At 40.9% G+C, this 20,997-nt stretch overlaps 1 protein-coding gene across 2 annotated transcripts in view; it reads right to left on the bottom strand.

Moving 5' to 3' along the window:
• The window catches only part of ada (adenosine deaminase), an 86,391-nt gene extending 80,187 nt beyond the window's left edge, over nucleotides 1-6,204 (bottom strand). The window contains exon 1 of one of the 2 annotated variants that reach the window (XM_059980555.1): nucleotides 5,869-6,204. In XM_059980555.1, coding sequence (XP_059836538.1) covers nucleotides 5,869-5,916 — 48 coding nt within the window. In that variant the 5' untranslated portion in view covers nucleotides 5,917-6,204. The remainder of the gene's footprint in view (nucleotides 1-5,868) is intronic. The other variant, XM_059980556.1, reaches the window with a different exon arrangement.
• Between the last annotated feature and the right edge of the window lie 14,793 nt (nucleotides 6,205-20,997).

Below are 20,997 nucleotides of genomic sequence, written 5' to 3'. Positions count from 1 at the left end.
ATCCACAGTCCCACCCAGTTTTGTGTCCTCAGCAAATTTAGGAATACAGTGGGTTCCAGTTAATTAGGACACATTGGGACCAGTACATTTTGACCCAATTAAGTGACTGCCCCAATTAGCCAAAGACAAACCACCATTTAACTGAGAAACAATTTACATATTTTAATGATAGAATAAATTAGAACATTACCCATATTACAATACCATAAAACTGTGTATTAGTAAATAATAATTATCAGAGGACTTTTTCCAGTATATGCTGCTGTGATCTTTTGATTGACTGTAAATGAACAAAAGGAGCACCTAGTGCAGATAATGGACTACCTTTGTACAATGCTTTTAAAAACTGAATCCTCCAAACCTTCATTTTCATTGTAACATTTAACATCAAGCTATCCAGAATTTTCTTCTCCATTAGAGAATAGTGAAACCCCATTTGTCGCCAACAAATTTTCAAGAAACTTTTCAAACCTATGGATTTAGGCCTTAACAATGAACACCTCCATTATTCCCACACTACCTACTGAGGTGTTGATCATCAGACCCTGGGAATTTAATCAGTTTTCGATCCCGTTAATTTCTGCAGCACTTTCTTTTTCCATTAATACTAATTTACTCTAATTCATCCTTTTCAATGGACTCTTGGTTCCTTAACATTTCTGGAAAGTTGTCTGTGCTCTTTCCTATGAAGACAGAAAAGTGCTTTATTTAATTGCACAGTCGTTTTTTCGATCTGCATTCTAAATTCACTTGTTTCTGACTGAAAGCAACCTATGATTGTCTTACACATAAAATGCTGGAGGAACTCAGCAGGTTAGGCAGCATCCATGGAAATGAATGAACAGTTGACATTTTGGACAGGAAAGGAAGGGGAAAAATGCTAGATTAAAAAGATGGGGGGAGGGGGGAGAGAAGGATAGCTAAAAAGTGCTGGGCGAAGCCAGGTGGGTAGGAAAGGTAAAGGGCAGCAGAGGAAGGAATCTGATAGGAGAGGAGCATGAACCACAGGAGACAGTTCTTACCTGACTTTTCTTTCCTCTTTACATGTCTTTAGAAGCTTTTATGGTCCATTGTTTGTTCACTGCAACTTTATTCTCATACTTGATTTTTGCACTCTTAATTAATCTTTTCTCTATTTTTGCCTAAGTTTAAACTGCTCCCAATCATCAGCCTTAATACCTTTCCCTCAAGCAACTTCATATTGCTCCTTTTTAGTTGCAAATACTATCCTTAACTATTTTAACTGGGCCAAAACTCAATGTTCCAGCATATCTGGAACATGTTCCCTGAAGGTGGAATCTCACGTGGATAGGGTGGTGAAGAAAGCTTTTGGTATGCTGGCCTTTATAAATCAGAGCATTGAGTACAGGAAGGATGTAATGTTAAAACTGTACAAGGCATTGGTAAGGCCGAATTTGGATTATTGTGTACAGTTCTGGTCACTGAATTATAGGAAAGATGTCAACAAAATAGAGAGAGTACAGAGAAGATTTACTAGAATGTTACTTAGGTTTCAGCACCTAAGTTACAGGGAAAGATTGAACAAGTTAGGTCTTCATTCTTTGGAGCGTAGAAGGTTGAGTGGGTACTTGATAGAAGTATTTAAAATTATGAGGGGGATAGATAGATTTGACGTGGATAAGCTTTTTCCATTGAGAGTAGGGGAGATTCAAACAAGAGGACATGAGTTGAGACTTAGGGGGCAAAAGTTTAAGGGTAACATGAGGGGGAATTTCTTTAGAGAGTGGTAGCTGTGTGGAATGAGCTTCCAGTAGAAGTGGTACAGGCAGGTTCGGTATTGTCATTTAAAACAAAATTGGATAGAAATATGGACAGGAAAGGAATGGAGGGTTATGGGCTGAGTGCAGGTCAGTGGGATTAGGTGAGAGTAAGCGTTCGACATGGACTAGAAGGGCCGAGATGGCCTGTTTCCGTGCTGTAATTGTTATATGGTTATATATTTATGTCTTCCTAAGTTAAATAGTGGATATTCACTACCTTCCATTTCAATTCTCCAACCTATGACCTCCATGAACTGGATGATCTGTGTTCAGTAGATAATCTTGTGGTTAAACATGATACCAAGATAACAAACAGACTGCTTCAGCCTCAGAGTGTTGCTAGCAAGAGATATGGCATCTACTGTTAGCAAACAGAGGAAAGGATGACTGGGGAAAATAGGGATGGTGCAATTAAAATTAGTGTGAACATTCTTTAAATATTGGGACTGATTTCACAGTTTTGTAAGTGGTCCATGATTTCACTTTAGCACTATGTGCAGAACCCATTTAGTATTAGTATACAGTATTTAGGATTCCAGATTCTGACCAAACAGGCATTGCAAATTCAAAGTGAATTTGGCAGACAGGATTAAGGAAAACCCCAAGACATTCTACAAGTATGCAAAGAGCAAGTGGATAAGATGTGAGGGAATAGGACCAATCAAGTGTGACAGTGGAAAAGTGTGTATGGAACTGGAGGAGATAGCAGAGATACTTACGGAGTACTTTGCTTCAGTATTCACTACGGAAAAGGATCTTGGTGATTGTAGGGATGACTTGCAACAGAATGAAAAGCTTGAGCATGTAGATATTAAGAAAGAGGATGTGCAGGAGCTTTTGGAAAGCATCAAATTGAATAAGTCACCAGGACTGGAAGATATGTACCCCAGGCTACTCTGGGAGGCGAAGGAGGAGATTGCTGAGCCTCTGGTGATGATCTTTGCATCATTAATGGGGACAGGAGAGGTTCCGGAGGATTGGAGGGTTGCAGATGTTGTTCCCTTATTCAAGAAAGGGAGTACAGATAGCCCAGGAAATTATAGATCAGTGAGTCTTACTTCAGTGGTTGGTTAAATTGATGGAGGTCCTGAAAGGCAGGATTTATGAACATTTGGAGAGGCATAATATGAATAGGAATAGGCAGCACAGTTTTGTCAAAGACGGTTGTGCCTTACAAGCCTGATTGAATTTTTTGAGGACGTGACTAAACACATTGATAAATGTAGAGCAGATGTAGTGTATCTGGATTTCAGCAAGACATTTGATAAGGTACCCCATGAAAGGCTTATTGAGAAAGTAAGGAGGCATGGGACCCAAGGGGACATTGCTTTGTGGATCCAGAACTGGTTTGCCCACAGAAGGCAAAGAGTAGATGGGTCATATTCTGCATGGAGGCCGGTGACCAGTGGTGTGCCTCAGGGATCTGTTCTGGGAACCTTACTCTTCGTGATTTTTATAAATGGCCTGGACGAAGAAGTGGAGGGATAGCCCAGTAAATTTGCTGTTGACACAAAGATTGGGGGTGTTGTGGATAGTGTGGAGGGCTGTCAGAGGTTATGGTGGGACATTGATAGGATGCAAAACTGGGCTGAGAAGTGCCAGATGGAGTTCAACCCAAATAAGTGTGAGGTGGTTCATTTTGATAGGTCAAATATGATGACAGAATATAGTATATATATTCTATATGGTAAGACTCTTGGCAGTGTGGAGAATCAGAGGGACCTTGGGGTCTCAGTCCATAGGACACTCAAAGCTGCTGAGCAGGTTGACTGTGTGGTTAAGAAGGCATACGGTGCACAGGCCTTCAATCATGGGACTGAGTTTAGGAGCCGAGAGGTAATGTTTCAGCTATATAGGACCCTGGTCAGACCCCACTTGGAGTACTGTGCTCAGTCCTAGTTGCCTCACTACAGGAAGGATGCGGAAACCATAGAAGGGGTGCAGAGGAGATTTACAAGGATGTTGCTTGGATTGGGGAGCATTCTTTATGAGAATAGGTTGAGTGAGCTTGGCCTTTTTTCCTTGGAGTAACGGAGGATGAGAGGTGACTTGATAGACGTGTACAAGATGATGAGAGCATCGATCATGTGGATAGTCAGAAGCTTTTTCCCCAGGGCTGAAATGGCTAGCATGAGAGGGCACAGTTTTAAGGTGTTTGGAAGTAGGTACAAAGAAGATATCAGGATTTTTTTTTAGATAAACACAGGGAGTGGTGAGTGCGTGGAATGGACTGCCGGAGGGAGATACAACAGGGTCTTTTAAGAGACTCCTGGACAGGTATAAAGAGCTCAGAAAAATAGAGGGCTATGGGTAACCCTAGGTAGTTTCTTGGGTAAGGACATATTCGGCACCGTTTTGTGAGCCAAAGGGTTTGTATTGAGCTGTAGGTTTTCTATGTTTCTATTATCAATGTATGTACGTCACAATGAGATTCAATTTCTTGCAGCCATTCACAGTAAAACAAAGAAATGCAATAGAATCAATAAACAGAAAAACTACACCCAAAGAGCAAAAGACAAACTGCAAATAGAATGAATGAATAAGTATATATTCTAATTAAATAATACTGAGAACATGAACTGTAGAGTCCTTCAACTTCACATCGTTCCCAAGACGACGAATGGAAGCAATCCCTAGGGGGACAAATCTCAGGCAGGAACTCAAAATAACAGCTTCAGTCCCTCCCTTTTTTATTTGAATATAATTGCTGCTTTTATAATGACATGAATGAAAGTACATTAAGATAATTAGGAAGAAACTTTTAAACCTGCTCCACCACTTATTGAGATGATATCCAATGTTCTGTGCCAGCACCACCATATTCCAGTGCTAACCCCATATTCCCTCAACACCCAGGAATCTCCTGATCACCATTTTTGAATAAATGCAATGTATCAGCTTCCATAGTGCAGAATTTCAAAGGTTCTCCTCTCCCCGTGAAGAGATTTCTCCTCATCTCCCATATACCTTTTATCCGAGAACTATATTCCGATCCTAGACACCTCAGCTGCTCCCTGCATTCAGCCTGCAAGCCCTTTAGGAATTTTGTGTTTTGATGAGTCTTCTAAATCTTAAGGAATAAGCTCCAGTCTCCGCAATCTTCCATCAAACTGCAAACCTATCATCCCATAAAATGTAAAACAAATCTTCACGATATGCCCTCTTAGGGAAAACCACCAAAACTATACACGCTACTCCTGATGCAGACTCACTAAGGCACAGGGTCCACAGACCCGAATGCTCCGAATCAATGGCATAAAAAGAGGTTGGGATCTCCTTACTTTTGTTGCAAAGGCTGATGAACTGCTTGCCCTCTCATCTACTTGATGTATCTGTTTGTTGGCACCCTTGACCCCTACATTGAACAAATACTCCACTTTCTTTTGAATTGTGCATCAACATAGAGCACCATGAATTTCTCCACATGTCCATTTCTTTGGTTCCATCATTTGGTACTGGCTGTTGGACAAGCAATCTGACAGTTTACAGAGTGCAAGGGCCAGGTATCAACTGATTTTGAGGCGGGCATACCTTACAAATGGAATACGCATTACAGATATTCTACATGCATTCAACATATTCCTGGAAACTACAACTCGTCCTCTCAGATTTTCTCTTGTTTTACAACTATAAACTAACATTTAATTTATTTTAGGATTTACAGTAATAATGGCAAAAGGTTCTCAAAACCTTGGGCATGATTTCAGCTCGTTTTATACTAATACCAAAAATTCAATTTTTATAATGGCAATAATCCCTAAAATTTCAATTGTTTTAGTTAGCAATTAATCTCCTTTAGGATTACAGCGCCAACAACCCGTCCTGTTCTGAGACCAAACAAGCAGCCACTCCAAAACCCAGTGTTAACCGGCCCGGAAGTACACGTAAACAATTGAAATAAACTGAATTTAGCAGATATGTAAATGAAAACAATAAGCAGTCAAACCAATAAATCATTCTTGACCAGGATCTTCCTCTTAAGCCTAGTGTCTATTGTTACACATCTAGTTTCGGTTAAGCGGTTTGATACAAAACCGGTTTAAAATAACTTACAACTGCCCCGCTGGCAAAGCAACGAGACTCTTACCCTGGGCTTGTTAAATATCTGTCTGTTGTTTGTCGAGTTCTGAGCCATGCTGAGGTGAGTGCTTCCCGCGAACCAGACAAGTTCGGAGGCGTGAAGTCTAGCTATTTCCCCTTGTACAACGAACAGCCCAGCCAGTCACCTAGGGCCATTTTATAGACTTTGTTAGTCCCGCCTTGGTTCAGGAATTCTGGTGCTCCGCTGTTTCCCGCGGACACGCCAATAGTGCAGTTAACAAATGGGGTTAGTTGTACTTGGGCTCCAGCGAGACCGAGCCGAGGTAAAGTTAAAACTGGCTCACGATGGGAATTAAAAGGATTAGCCTAAAACGTATCCCTGGCTACCACTGTTACATCAGAGGCTGAATCTGCTTATGTCAGTGTTAAACAGCTCAAACCGATTTACCGCGAGTAATGCCAGTGTATATTTGAAACTCTGCCCCATTCCACTAATCCTCTCCCCCTCCCCTCGTGAAAAGTCCTTGGATTCTGGAGCCATTTGTTTTTTTTTATTTTTGCCCCTTCCCGCTAGCCGATGGGTCCTGAATATATCAACTCCGTACTGTATAACGTTTGTTACTGTGCTGCAAAAAGGCTAATTGTCATGATGTTTATATCCTGCGAATGCATGACTTGGCCACAGTAAACTTAAACCTACGTGCAACTCACACCCCGGCGGCAGCAATTTTAACCCTGCTCGAACAATTGTGCACGGAGTGCAGGTCAAATGGTCACACATTCACCTACTTGGAACATGGTGCCTTTCAGCACGTGGCCATTTTAGTTTGCTGATTGTAGTTGGGAGCAGGGCACCAGCAAAAAAAAAGCCCCTGCTTTACTGTAAACGTGATGATTATGCCACGAGTACTGTACATAAAGAGCCTTCTAGAGGACCACAACCTAGTCGTGCCTCAATGACATGGAGCGCCATTTTGGCTGGAGTGAGGGCTTTACGCTTTGGTTCTTGGTAGGGTCACCCATGTCATACAGGCCAAAGTGTAGAGGACAGACTGAGAGTGATCCACCAGTCCTCCAGGTTTGGGGGAAGGGGAGGGGGCAGTGGGGTAGGGCTAACAACCCTAACTGGTAAAACAAAATTGTTAGGGAAACAGCAATGAAGAATCCTTTCACATCTGAGTGTGATGATACTCCGGAGTCCCCGCTCTGGATCTGCATGACTGACGATCGTGAAAACCTGGAGGAAGCTAATGTAATGAAGGAAGCCCTGAACCCCACCAGAGATGGAGGATCTTCATTGCTGCCCTAAACACAAGCAGTGTCATGGACATTAACACGAAGAGACTTGTAAGAGCGATTTAAACTAGATGTTATGAAGCCATACATAAGGGCAGCTTGCCTCTAAAGAAAGCCCTGGCCAGAAAGGGCACCTGTGTCCTTGTGAATCAAGACTTGTCAAATAAATGTTTGTTGTAACACTGCACCAACATCTGTGACCTTTTGATTAGAGGGACACCTGATCAACCCGACCTACACCCACACCACCACCTCCAGAATGTCATATCAGAAGGAGTGAATCAGATAATTCAATCAAAAGATGATCCCACTTAAGGATCTCAAGAGAATTAATCAGATACTTTGGATTCTTTGTGTTCTTTTCCAGTAGTAGTTCAAACACCTCTGAGGTGATACAATCAGATTTAGAATACAAAATGATGTTCAGCCACTCTTAATTTCTGGACTTTGTTCTAGCTGTACCTCGATAGTGCTTTGGTTTTGCTGGTGCACATAACCAAAAACTGATGGCGTTATGTCCCTCCACTAAACCCAGATTCAATTTATGCTGATTCAAGATTAACTCTTTGTATCTCCAGTAGCTTGTGATTAGTTAAGGGAACTTCTAGCCATACTTGTGTTATTACTCTACTTCTTGGTGCCTCTCAACATCCCTCCTCTCTTTATGACCTTCCCTGAAGGTCATTTCGTTACTAATGTAAAAGAGTTCCAAATTTAAAAAAAGACTCAAGTTGTGTTTACTTATTAAATTTGATGTTATGAACAACAAGCTTCAAACTTGGGCCTCTATTCCTCCCTCTGCAGCTGGATCCTTGACTTCTTCACCAGGAGACCACAGTTAGTGCAGATCAGTATTAACATCTCCTCCCCGCTGACAATCAGCAAAGACACACTTCAAGGATGTGTGCTTAGCCCACTGTTCTACTCTCTCTAAACTCAGGACTGTGTGACCAGGCACAGCTAAAATGCCATCCATAGATTGGCCAGTGAACAACTAATGTTGACAGAATTTCAGATGGTGATAAGAAGCGTATAGAAGTGAGTTAGATCAGTTGATTGAGTGATGTCACAACAACAACCTTGTCCTCAACGTCCAAGGTAAGACCAAGGAATTGATTGTGGACTTCAGGAAGAGGAAGTTGAGGAAACACACACTGGTGTTCATCATTTGCTCGGCAGTGGAAAGAATGAGCAGCTCTGAGTTCCTGGGTGTCAACATCTCTGAAGGTCTATTCTGGGCTCAACTCATTCATGCAATCATGAAATAGGCAAGCCAGTGGCCCTGCTTGATTAGGAGATTGAAGAGATTTGGTATTTCACCAAATATTCTAGCAAACCTCTACAGATGGGAATTAGGTTAATTGGATTAAATAAATACGGCCGAAATTATAGATTTGAGGAGATTTGGTATTTCACCAAAGACTATAGCAAACTTTTAAAGTCATTATGGGTTTAATCAGATTAAATAAATATTGACTTACTGTCTTATAATAAAAATAGTGAGTCTGTTTACAAAAGGCAGCCGAGACCGTTAAGTCATTGTTGAGCCAGTTATATAAAAGTGGTCTGACCTAATCTCACTTTACATCTCTGGTGTATAGCCCTGAAGCCACAGAAATTAAATTACACAACCATGCTTTCAGGAAGTAATTTCCGGACACAGCCATCCTCTCTTTCCCCTTCTAATCCTTCTAACAAATAAATGATGCCATCTATTTTTTCTCTTTTACTGTAGCTAGTCCCTTCATATTTTGATACAACATGATTGTGCCTCCATTCCATATCCCCTGACCTCTCCCTGTGAAGAAAAGCCTTAGTTTATCCATCCATTCCTCCTGGGATGGGTAAAGATTTCCGTAACATTGTCCTTGCACTCATTTGCATCTCCTATGGTGCAATCGTATTTATCCTGTCAGCAAAAGTGGGAGTTGGTTTTGTGTTCAAAAGGCATCCAACACACATGTGAGTAGCCTGACCTATATCAGCATCAATCCAATTTTTTCAACGTGAATGATTTTAAATATTCAGTACAATTAAAGAGCGTACACTTTCTTAAATTCTTCATATTCCGTTTGGGTAGGCTTCAACCTGATAGCATGAACATCAATTTCTCCTGATAAAAATGGTTTCTCTCCTCCTTCCCCCTTTTTCTATTCCCCACTCTGGCCTCTTATCTCTTCTCGCCTTCCTATTACTCCCCCTGGGTGACCCTCTTTCTACCATTTCTCCATGGTCTACTCTCCTCTCTTACTAGATTCCTTCCTCTCCAGCCCTGTACCTCTCTCATTAACAGGGCATTTTCACCGAAAGAACTGCCACTCATTGAATGTTTTTTTTTTGTTTATCGCACCATTTTCTGTAAACTCTAGAAACTTTTTTTTTCTTGAAAATCTCAGGAGATCAGCAGTTTCTGAGATATTCTAAACACACCTTCTGACACCAACAATCATTCATTCCACAGTCGACATCACTTAGATCACAATTTTTCCCCATTCTGATATTTGGTCTGAATCAATAACTGAACCTCTTGTCCACGTCTATGTGCTTTTATGCACTGAGTTGCTGTCACATGGTTGGCTGATTAGATAGTTGCCTTAATGAGCAAAGTGACTACTGAGTGTATGCTTCCAATATGTAAGTCCAAAGATTTATGGTGGGTGAGAGACATAGGATTTCTGAGTTGGAATTTGGGACACAGCTCCTCACTGGCATTAAGTTCAACTCCACATTCCATGGAAGATTTGGGAAAGGGCTTGACAAATCCACTCCAGCTAATGTACCAACTTGAAAGCAATGGATTACAATTAATGACTGAACATCCTAAGTGCTGATATTTGCATCATAAGATCCACTCAGAAACCAAACAAAGGGAAATTAGCTGCTGAAAGGGTTGAATTTGAGCTTTTAAGGATTTATTCTGTCTTCTTTATTTTGGAAGATGCTGGCTATATTTGTAATTAAGCCATTCTTTCCAAATAATGTACATTTATGTGTTATTAATGTAAACCTGGCCTTCAGAGTGTTTCTAGCATTTACCATCTTTGTTTCAGATTTCCAGCTTTTTTTCAGTTTTCTGACTTTTCCTTTCCAGTGATTTTTTTTCCTGTTGATATCATTTATTCATTAAAGGAAGAGGATAATGAGTAAATTAATTTAAATCATCTCAGGATATCATCACCTTAGAAATATTCAGATTCCATGATGTATTCCCTTATATCATTGGAGTTAAGCAAAAGGGCTGTCTTATGAGCTGGGAGATATTTATACTCAAACTCTCACTAGAACAGGGGTTTTATTATGCCATGGACTCCTGTCAATAACCAAGGGATCCTTGGACCCCAGGTTGGGAACCCCGCATTCAAGCATTGTTCTAGAAAGTGACTGCAATGTGATCAATTATTAACTCTTTGATGCCTGATACAATACCCTACACCATAAGGAAATATACATAATTACAGACACAGACTGGTAGGAAACAAATGTTTATGGTCTCTTGATCTTTTCAAGGATTTCAAGTCCTGTGGCTTCCATCATCTCATTTTTACTATGGATATCCAGTCCCTATACACCACCACCCACCACCAAGAAGGCCTCAAAGCTCTGTTTTCTTATGGACACAGACCTAACCCGCTCCCCCCACCACCACACTCCTCTGACTAGCGGAACCTGTTCTCACTCTCAATAATTTACCTTTGGCTCCTCCCACTTCCGTCAAACACAAGGGTTAGCCATGGGCGATCGCATGAATCTCAGCACCTGCTTGTTGACAATGTGGAACCACATGCACTGGTGACCGTCCCACACTTGTACTACACTACATCGACAACTGCTTTGGTGCTTCTTCCTACACCCATGTTGAATTTGTTGATTTGATCCATTTTGCCTCCAACATCCACCCTGCCCTCAATTCACCTAGTCTGTTTCCGACATCTCCATTCCACTTTCTCAATCTCACCGTCTCTATCTCCAGAGACAGCTTATCCAGGGATGTCTATAATAAACCCATGGACCCTCACAGCTACCTGGACTACGTCGCTTCCCACCCTGTTATTTGTAAAAACTTTCTGTTTTCCACAGGGATTGCTCCCTACGTGACTCCCTTGTCCATTCGTCCCTCCCCACTGATCTCTCTCCTGGCACTTACCCTTGAAAGCAGAACAAGTGCTACAGCTGCCCCTACACCACCTCCCTCACTACCATTCAGGACCCTAAAGAGTCCTTCCAGGTGAGGCGACACTTCATCTGTCAATCTGTTGGGGTCATTTACTGTGTTTGGTGCTCCTGGTGTGGCCTCCGGTACATTGGTGAGACCCAATGTAGATTGGGAGACAGCTTTGCTGAGTATCTACACTCCTTCTGCCAGAACAAGCGGGATCTCCCTTTGGCCACCCATTTTAATTCCACTTCCTATTCTAATTTTGATATGTCCACCTATGGCCTCCTTCACTGTTGAGGTGAGGCCACATTCAGGTTGGAGGAACAACACCTTATATTCCATTTGGATAGCCTCCAACCTGATGGCATGAACATCAATTTCTCAAACTTTTGGTAATGCCCCCCAACCCACCCCAACCCCTCTATTTCCTATCCCCTTTTCCCTCTTTCAGCTCATCTTACCAATCAACTTCCCAGCTCTTTACTTCATCCATCCCCCTCCTGTTTTCGCCTATCACCAGGTGGTTCTCTCTCCCCTCCCCTCACCTTTTAGATCAACTCCTCAGCTTTCTTTCTCCAGTTCTGCCAAAGAGTTTCAGCCTGAAACAATAACTGTACTTTTTTCCATAGATGCTGTCTACAAAATATTACTACATCACTACAAAATATTAGTCATAACATGAATAGAATTATTAGTCATAAAAATTCTAATAATCACGCTTCCAAACTTAAATACAGTAAAGTTGCTCAAAATAGAAAACCTTATAAAAATCATTCTTGTTAAAGACGGTACTCAATGTTCATGTTTTAATCTGAGTTCAGGCTGACATTTTGTATCACTGCCCAAAATGTCATTAGATTGTCTTTACTAGCAGACTTGTGCTGTTAACTACAAGATATAATGCTAGTTAACCAAGCATGTAATACTAGATTTGACTAATGCCAAAATTTATTACAACTCTAGCAAAATTGTGCTTTATATGGAAATAAGATTTATGTAAAAAGGTATTGTTAAATAAAAATTATTTGAATAATAGTACTCATATCTATTAATTCAATAGGAACTTATGTAGATAAGAAATTGATTTTAAAAATGCATTTGACCTTTGTTCTAAGGATTTGTATGATAACATTATCTTCACTACAAGTGAATTGCACGTTGACTCCTGATTCCTACTGCATTTTATGTTGCTATTCTTTTCAGCACACACCTTAATCTAATGATTCAAATACTTGTCTTCTGTAGATAGTGTGCTAATGTGCTGTGTTAGACATTTTTACTGATAATATATTCCAATCAAACTTGTATTAAACATGGGAGCGGAGTTCTTTTCTCTTCTGGTTAAAAGTCCTTACAGGAAACTGGCCTACGTGACATGGAACTTGGACTCCATTCATACAAAGAGCCATCAGTAAATTTCAAATGTTTTTGTTTTGATTTGTTGACTTATCATTATATAAACCTTACCACTGGATTAGTCTTATGGACTACTTTTCTACATATGTTTATTAATGGCTATATTCACTTTGAAAAGTATGAAAATGTTACTTAATTCAGGAGATAAACAGGGTATTAAATATTCAGAACAGAAACTGATAGATTTCTGGGCAATAAGAAACTCAGTGGTATCAAGGCTGCAGGAAAATGCCACTGAGACTGAAGATTAGCCAATGCCTTGATGACGAGGGAGATTCAATATTGAGGCAAATGTGGAAGGGGAATGCCAGCTGCTGCCTCCTGACCACTGTTGGGATTGCTCCAAAGCCAGAAAGGGGAACCTGTGTGCCCTGTCACTATGCCCAGAGGATGTCACCAAGGTTTTCTGCGTTTTGTATATGGACATGGATTTGGACGAGGGACTGTGGACTTTTCTTTTAGTGTTCTAGTTTTTTTATATTCTGTGTTTTCTCCTGTTCTTTCTCTGTTTTTTTTGTGCAGTGGTGGGGGGGGGGGGGAAGGATTTGGAGGTCGGTGTTCTTATGCCGTTTTGTGTGGGGGAGGGGAATCTGGGTGTCGACGTTCTTGTTGCATTTCCTTGTTAGTTTCTTGTGCAGGGAGGTGGATATTTGGCGGCCAATGTTCTCTTTTTTTGCATTTTGTGCAGGGAGAGGGGGTTTGGGGGTCAATGTTCTTGTTGTGCTTGTGTTCGTTTTTTTGTGTGAGGTGAGAGGTATTTGGGGGCCGATATTCTTGTTGCATTCCTGTAAGGGGGAGTGTTGGAGGTTGATAATCGTGTTGACATTCTTTTTTTTCTTGGTTTCGTGGCTAAATGGAGAAGAAGAATCTCAGAGTTGTATACATTGATAATAAATGAATCTCCAAAACTTTGAATGGCAGAGGAGCCTTGATAAGTCAAGTGGCCTACTTCTACTTCTTATGTTTTTATGGCTGATTTTTAGCATAGTGGAGAAAATACCTGTTTTTAAGAGTTTCCATGCTTCCTATCTTTTGAATATTGGCATGTCATTTGCTTCATATGATTAACCCAAGATTAGAACATAGGACAAGACACCACAGTAGAGGTCCTTCTGCTCATGGTATTGTGTCAACTTTTTAATCTACACTGAGATCAATCTAATGCTTCCCTCCATTTTTCTTTCATCCATGTGCCTATCTAACAGTATAGACATACATGATATCATTTCATCCCATGCAGCAGATATCTATTTTTCAATGTCAGCCTTCAAGGGTCACATAAAGGTACCCATCTCTGTATAAATTAGAGGATGATGAGTATTTGAGGACGGAAGTTCAAAAGTTCCAAGCATGTTTGAAAAGTAACATTGGGTCAGAAAAGAACATTAGAATTGTCTATATGGACTTTAGTAAGACATTTGACAAGATCCCCATATGGGAGGTTGGTCAAGAAGGGTCAGTTGCTTGGTATTCAAGATGAGCTTGTAAACTGGATTAGACACTGGCTTTGTGGGAGGCCAGAGAGCGATAGTAGATGGTTGGCTCTTTGACTGGAGGCCTGTGACTAGTGGAGTGCTGTGGAGATTGAGGCTGGGTCTGGATGATAACTTGGTTAACTGGATCAGCAAGTTTGTGGAGAATACCATGATTAGATATGTAGTGGACAGCGAGGAAGGCTTTCGTGGCCTGCAGCAGCATCTCAACCAGCTGGAAAAGTGGACAGAAAAATGGCAGATGGAATTTAATGCAGACAGGTATGAGGTATTGAATTTCAGTAGGATCAACCAGGGTAGGCGTAGTGCACTGAGGAGTGTAATAGAACAAAGGGATTTGAAAATACATGTCTATGATTAATTGAAAGTGGTGTCACAGGTAAATAGGGTCATAAATAAAGTTTTTGGCACACTGGCCTTCATAAATCACAGTAGATGGGATGTTATGTTGAAGTTGTATAAGACATTGGTGAGGCCTAACTTGGAGTACTGTGTGCAGTGTTGGGCACATACTTAAAGGAATGATGTAAGTAAGGTTGAAAGAATATAGAGAAAATTTACAAGGATGTTGCCAAATCTGGAGGACCTATGTGATAAGGGAAGATCGAATAAGTTAGGATTTTATTCCTTGGAATACAAAAGATTGAGTTGAGATTTGTTAGAGGTAAAATATTATGAGGGGTATAGATAGAGTAGATGCAAGCAGGCTTTTTGTACTGAAGTCGGGTGGGACCACAACCAGAGGTCATGGGTTAATGGCGAAAAGTGAAAAGCTTGTGGGGAACATGAGGGGAACATGTGTCCTTCTTTATTCAGAAGGACACAAAAGTGTGGAACGAGCTTCCCACACAAGTGGTGCATGCAAACTCGATTTCAACATTTAGGAGAAGTTTACAATGCTATATGGATGGTAGAGGTATGGAGAGCGATGGTCTCGGTGTAGGTCGATGGGAGCAGGCAGACTAAATGGTTCTGCACAGACTAGATGGGCCAAAATACCTGTTTCTTTTCTATGGCTCTATGACTCCAATGAAAGAATTCCATCCTTCAGTATTTTAAGGAACATTTCAACTTAAGCTTCTTAGGATTTTTTTATAATTGATATTATCTAGCCAAACCAAACTTGTCAGTTGGATAGCAACTGCTGAAGAGAAGAGGAGACACAGGAAGGATTCTACTACACAAGCGCCTGCGTCCCAGCTGTGACCCTACTGCTCCAGAGTCTGCAGATCTAGTATTGGCCTCTACAGTCGCCAATGTTTGTGCTTTCACTCCTGAGGGCTCTTCTTCCCTCCTGATCTTTGCAAATGAAGAACCAGCTATATCTAGCCAATAACAAACTTATCAATTAAATGGAATCATGAGTGACATGTATCAATTGAAGTTGTCCTGCTAAGCATTATTGCTGAAAATAATGCTGGAATTTATGCAGGAATTTAATCTAAGCTGGCAAATAGTGGAGAATGATGGAGCATTAGAATGGACTAGCTCCCAAGGATTTCAGAGGTGGCATTTTAGGCTTTGTTGAAGAACAATGCTCTGTATCCTAGGTTGGCTACATAGCACTTCAGACACATACTCGGTATCAGGAATAAATTGCTAAGTAATTGTATATAAATCAGAGGAAATTATAAAGAGCTAGAAGTGGAAAGAAATTAAATTCTCTTAAGGGTTCCTGTACTGATTATGAGTGACCTGGTGTAGTACTGGCTGTAAGAGCAAAGCTTGAAGAAAGGAACATTTTGAATCCAAACTAGAATTATACTTTGCTTTGGCTTGATAAGAATTTTAGAAGAATAATTTAAAATCCAAACCAATATCCTTCCCAATGCAAGTGAATCAGACTAATATAATAACATGCGCATGGGTGGAGAGGAATAGAAATGGGGTATTTTGTCATTCAATTAGATTATTGGTCATGATACCTAAAGTCATTTAATTGCTCTTTATCCATAACACCTAACATACTTACCTTACAGAAATCTTAACTGAAATTGGGGCCAAAAGCAAATGTAATGTTGAGATGGGATCTTTAAAGCTTCATGCAATAAACGCATTACTTCTTTTGTTTTCAAACTCTTTGAGATAAATTATTAACATTGTTCACGAACACATACTTCAAGCAAATACATAACTTTAAAGGGCAGCCTCATAAAGTTTTCTAAGTAATGTCTCTCATTCGATTTATACTTGGCTGCAGAAGATCTATGATTTTTTTTCATCTGGAACTTTCAGAAGATAAGGAGTGAAGAATCAACCTCTTCAAGGAATCTGAGAGCAGTGTAAAAAGGACAAGCAAATGCATATCTTCTTAACCAACATTTGTACCAAAACACTCTAAGAGTAAGGTTGCAGGGCAAATTCCAGCCTGAAGTTGTAGAAATTTAACAGCAACTCCATGATTTCTACATCTTACACACACACAGATAATGAGTTGCTGACTTACTCTGCAGAAGCAATGAGTAATGAAAGTCTTACCATTATTCTTATTATATTATAGTAATGTATTATTTACCATTTAAGTTATAGAATCCATGACATTATGTGAATAAACAAGTGAATAAACTTTATTTGTATTTATTTATAATGATGATTTGTCAGCATGAGTTCTGAAAATTATACCATAAGACCAAAAGAATTAGGAGCAGAATTAGACCATTTGACCCATTGAGTCTGTTCTGCCATTCCACCAAGGCTGATTTATGACCCCTCTCAACCCCATTCTCCCTGTAATCTTTGATGCCTTTACTAATAAAGAAAATACCAGCATCTGCTTTAAATATACTCAATGAGTTGGCCTCTACAACCGTCTGTAGCAAGGAATTCCACAAATTCACCACCCTTTAGTTAAAGACATTCCACCTCATCTCTGTTAAAAAGGGACATCCCTCTATTCTGAGGCTGTATCCTTTGGTCCTAGACACCCCCACTACCAGCAACATTCTCTTCAAATCCACTCTATCTAGGTCTTTGAAAATTCAATAGGTTTCAGTAAGATCCCCCTCATTCTTCTAAACTTCAGCAAGTACATGCCAGAGCCATCAAACACTTCTCATTTGTTAACCCTTTCATTCCTTGAATAATTTACATGAACATCATCTAGAGTCCATCCAATGCCAGGACATTTTTTTTCTCAGAAAAGGGTCTCAAAACTGCTCACGATACTCCAAGAGCAATTTGATCAATGCCTTATAAAGCCTCAGCATTACAGCTTAGCTGTTATATTCTAGTCCTTTCAAAGTGAATGCTGACATTGCATTTGCCTTTCTTACCACTGACTTAACCTGAAAGTTAACCTTTAGGGAATCCTGCATGGGATTCCCAAGACCCATTGCTCCACCAAGTTTTCTTCCCATCAGAAAATAATCTTTGCCATTATTCCTTCTACCAAAGTACATGACTTCCCTACAATTTATTCCATCTGCCACTTCTTTTCCTATTTTCCTAATCTGTTTAAGTTATTCTGCAGACTCCTTTCTTCCATAACACTACTTGTTCCTCCAGCTATCTTTGTATCATCCACAAACTTGGGCACAAAGCTAACAATTCCATCATCAAAATCTTTAACTCATAAGGTGAAAAGAACCTGGCCCAACACCTACACCTGCAAAACAACTCAACACCTGCTCATGCAGAACACCACAAGTTAACAGCAGCCAACCAGAAAATATGCCATTTATTCCTACTCTATGCCCCTACCAGTGAGCCAATCTTCTATCCATGCTAGTGTTTTTCCTGTAATACCATGAGCTCTTACCTTGTTCAGCAGACTCATGTGTGGCACCTTATCAAAGGCCTTCTGAAAATCCAAGTGTCCAATATCCATAGATTCTCCTTTGTCTATCTTGCATGTTATTTCCTCAAAGGATTCTAAAAGATTTATCAGGCAAGATTTCTCCATGTGCTTCCAAGTACCTGGACTCCTCATCCTTTATAAAGAACTCCAACATTTTCCCAACCACTAAAGTCAGGCTAATTGGCTTATAATTTGCTTTCTTTTCCCTCTCTCCCTTGTTAAATAATGGAGTGACATTTGCAATTTTCCCGACATTTGGAACCATTCCAAGATCTAGTGATTCTTGAAAGATACTACTAGTACCTCCACAATCTCTTCAGCTACCTCTTTCAAAACCCTGGGATGTAGTCCATCTAGACCAGTTACTTATCTACCTTCAGACCTTTCATCTTCCCAAGCACCTTCTCCCTAGTAACAGCAGCTACACTCACTGCATGTCAAACATGACTTTAAGAAGCACTAAGACCCCACAGGGGACTGTATTGGCTCCTTAACTGCTTACCCTGTTTATCTGGGATTTTAGATTCAACACTGAGTCATGTTATCTGCAGAAATTTTCTGATGACTCAGCAATAGTTGAGGACAAAAAGATGAATACAGGGCCCTGGTGGAGGTGCAAGCTGAATCATCTGTAGCTGAACATTAGTAAGACAAAGAAGATGGTGATGGACTTTATGAAGACTAAGCCTGCACTGTTCCCTGTTATTATTGATGGTGAGGACGTGCATGTGCTGAGGACCTACAAGTACCTGGGGTGCACCTGGATGACAGACTTGAGTGGAGCACCAACACAGAGGATGTGTACAAGAAGCGCCAGAGTCAATAGACAATAGACAATAGGTGTAGAAGTAGACCATTCGGCCCCTCGAGTCTGCACCGCCATTCTGAGATCATGGCTGATCGTTCACTATCAATACCCAGTCCCTGCCTTGTCCCCATATCCCTTGATTCCCCTATCCATCAGATATCTATCTAGCTCCTTCTTGAAAGCAGAGAATTGGCCTCCACCGTCTTCCGAGGTAGTGCATTCCACACCTGCACAACTCTCTGGGAGAAGAAGCTCTTCCTCAACTCTGTTTTAAATAACTGACCTCTTATTCTCAATCCATGCCCTCTGGTACTGGACTCTCCCAACATCTGGAACATATTACCTGCCTCAATCCTATCATATCCTTTAATTATCTTAAACGTTTCAATCAGATCCCCTCAATCTCCTCAATTCCAGCGTGTACAAGCCCAATCCCTCCAATCTCTCGGCGAAAGACAGCCCTGCCATCCCAGGAATCAACCTAGTGAATCTACGCTGCACTTCCTCAACTGCCAGAATGTCCTTCCTTAAACCTGGAGAACAAAACTGTACACAATATTCCAGGTGTGGTCTCACCAGGGCCCTGTACAAATGCAAAAGGACATCCTTGCTCTTGTATTCAATTCCCCTTGTAACAAAGGCCAACATTCCACTTGCCCTCTTCACTGCCTGTTGCACTTGCTCATTCACCTTCATTGACTGGTGAACTAGGACTCCTAGGTCTCTTTGCATTTCTCCCTTACCTAACTCTACACCGTTCAGACAATACTCTGCCCTCTTGTTCCTGCTTCCAAAGTGGATAACTTCACATTTATTCACATTGAATGACATCTGCCAAGTATCTGCCCACTCACCCAGCCTATCCAAGTCTCCCTGTATTCTCCTAACGTCCTCTTCGCATGTCACACTGCCACCCAGTTTAGTATCGTCAGCAAACTTGCTGATATAGTTTTCAATGCCCTCATCTAAATCATTGACATAAATCGTAAAGAGCTGTGGTCCCAATACAGAGCCCTGTGGTACCCCACTAGTCACCTCCAGCCAGTCCGAGAAACACCCATTCACTGCTACCCTTTGCTTTCTATCTGCCAACCAGTTTTCTATCCATGTTGAAACCCTGCCCCCAATGCCATGAGCTCTGATTTTACTCACCAATCTCCTATGTGGCACCTTATCGAATGCCTTCTGAAAATCTAGGTACACAACATCCACTGGCTTACCCTCGTCTAACATCCTTGTTACACCCTCAAAAAACTCCAACAGATTAGTCAAGCATGATTTGCCCTTGGTAAATCCATGCTGGCTCGGCCTAATCCTATTTCTGCCATCTAGATGTGCCACTATTTCGTCCTTAATAATGGACTCGAGCATCTTCCCCATGACTGACGTTAGGCTAACAGGGCGATAGTTCTCCGTTTTCTCCTTCCCTCCCTTCTTGAAAAGTGGGACAACATTAGAAACTCTCCAATCTTCAGGAACTGATCCTGAATCTAAGGAACATTGGAAAATGATTACCAATGCATCCGCAATTTCCTGAGCCACCTCTTTTAGAACCCTCGGATGCAGACCATCTGGACCCGGGGATTTATTAGCCTTCAGTCCTACCAGTCTACTCATCAGTTTCTTTCCTAATGTCAATCTGTCTCAATTCCTCTGATATCTTATGACCCTGGCCCATCCATACATCTGGGAGATTGCTTGTGTCCTCCCTGGTGAAGACAGATCTAAAGTACGCATTAAATTCTGTTGCCATTTCCCTGTTTCCCATAACAATTTCTCCCAATTCATTCTTCAAGGGGCCAACATTGTTCTTAACTATCTTCTTTCTCTTCACATAGCTAAAAAAGCTTTTGCTATCCCCTTTTATATTCCTGGCTAGACTGAGCTCATACCTGATTTTTTCTCTCCGTATTGCTTTTTTAGTTAAGATCTGCTGCTCCTTAAAACTTTCCCAATCATCTGTATTCCCACTCATCTTAGCCCTGTCATACTTCTTTTTCTTTAATGCTATACAATCTCTGACTTCCTTTGTCAACCACTGTGGCCCCTTCCCCCTCTTTGAATCCTTCCTTCTCATTGGAATGAACTGCTTTTGCATCTTTTGTATTATGCCCAAGAATATCTGCCACTGCTGATCCACTGTCTTTCCTGCCAGGGCATCCGCCCATTTAACTTTGGCCAGCTCTTCCCTCATGACTCCGTAGTCTCCT

This window comes from Hypanus sabinus, chromosome 9 (assembly GCF_030144855.1).
Source record: "Hypanus sabinus isolate sHypSab1 chromosome 9, sHypSab1.hap1, whole genome shotgun sequence".
In the NCBI taxonomy this organism is placed as follows: domain Eukaryota; kingdom Metazoa; phylum Chordata; class Chondrichthyes; order Myliobatiformes; family Dasyatidae; genus Hypanus; species Hypanus sabinus.
Note: the sequence above shows the minus strand (reverse complement) of the source record. Positions and strands in the feature narration are given on the sequence as shown.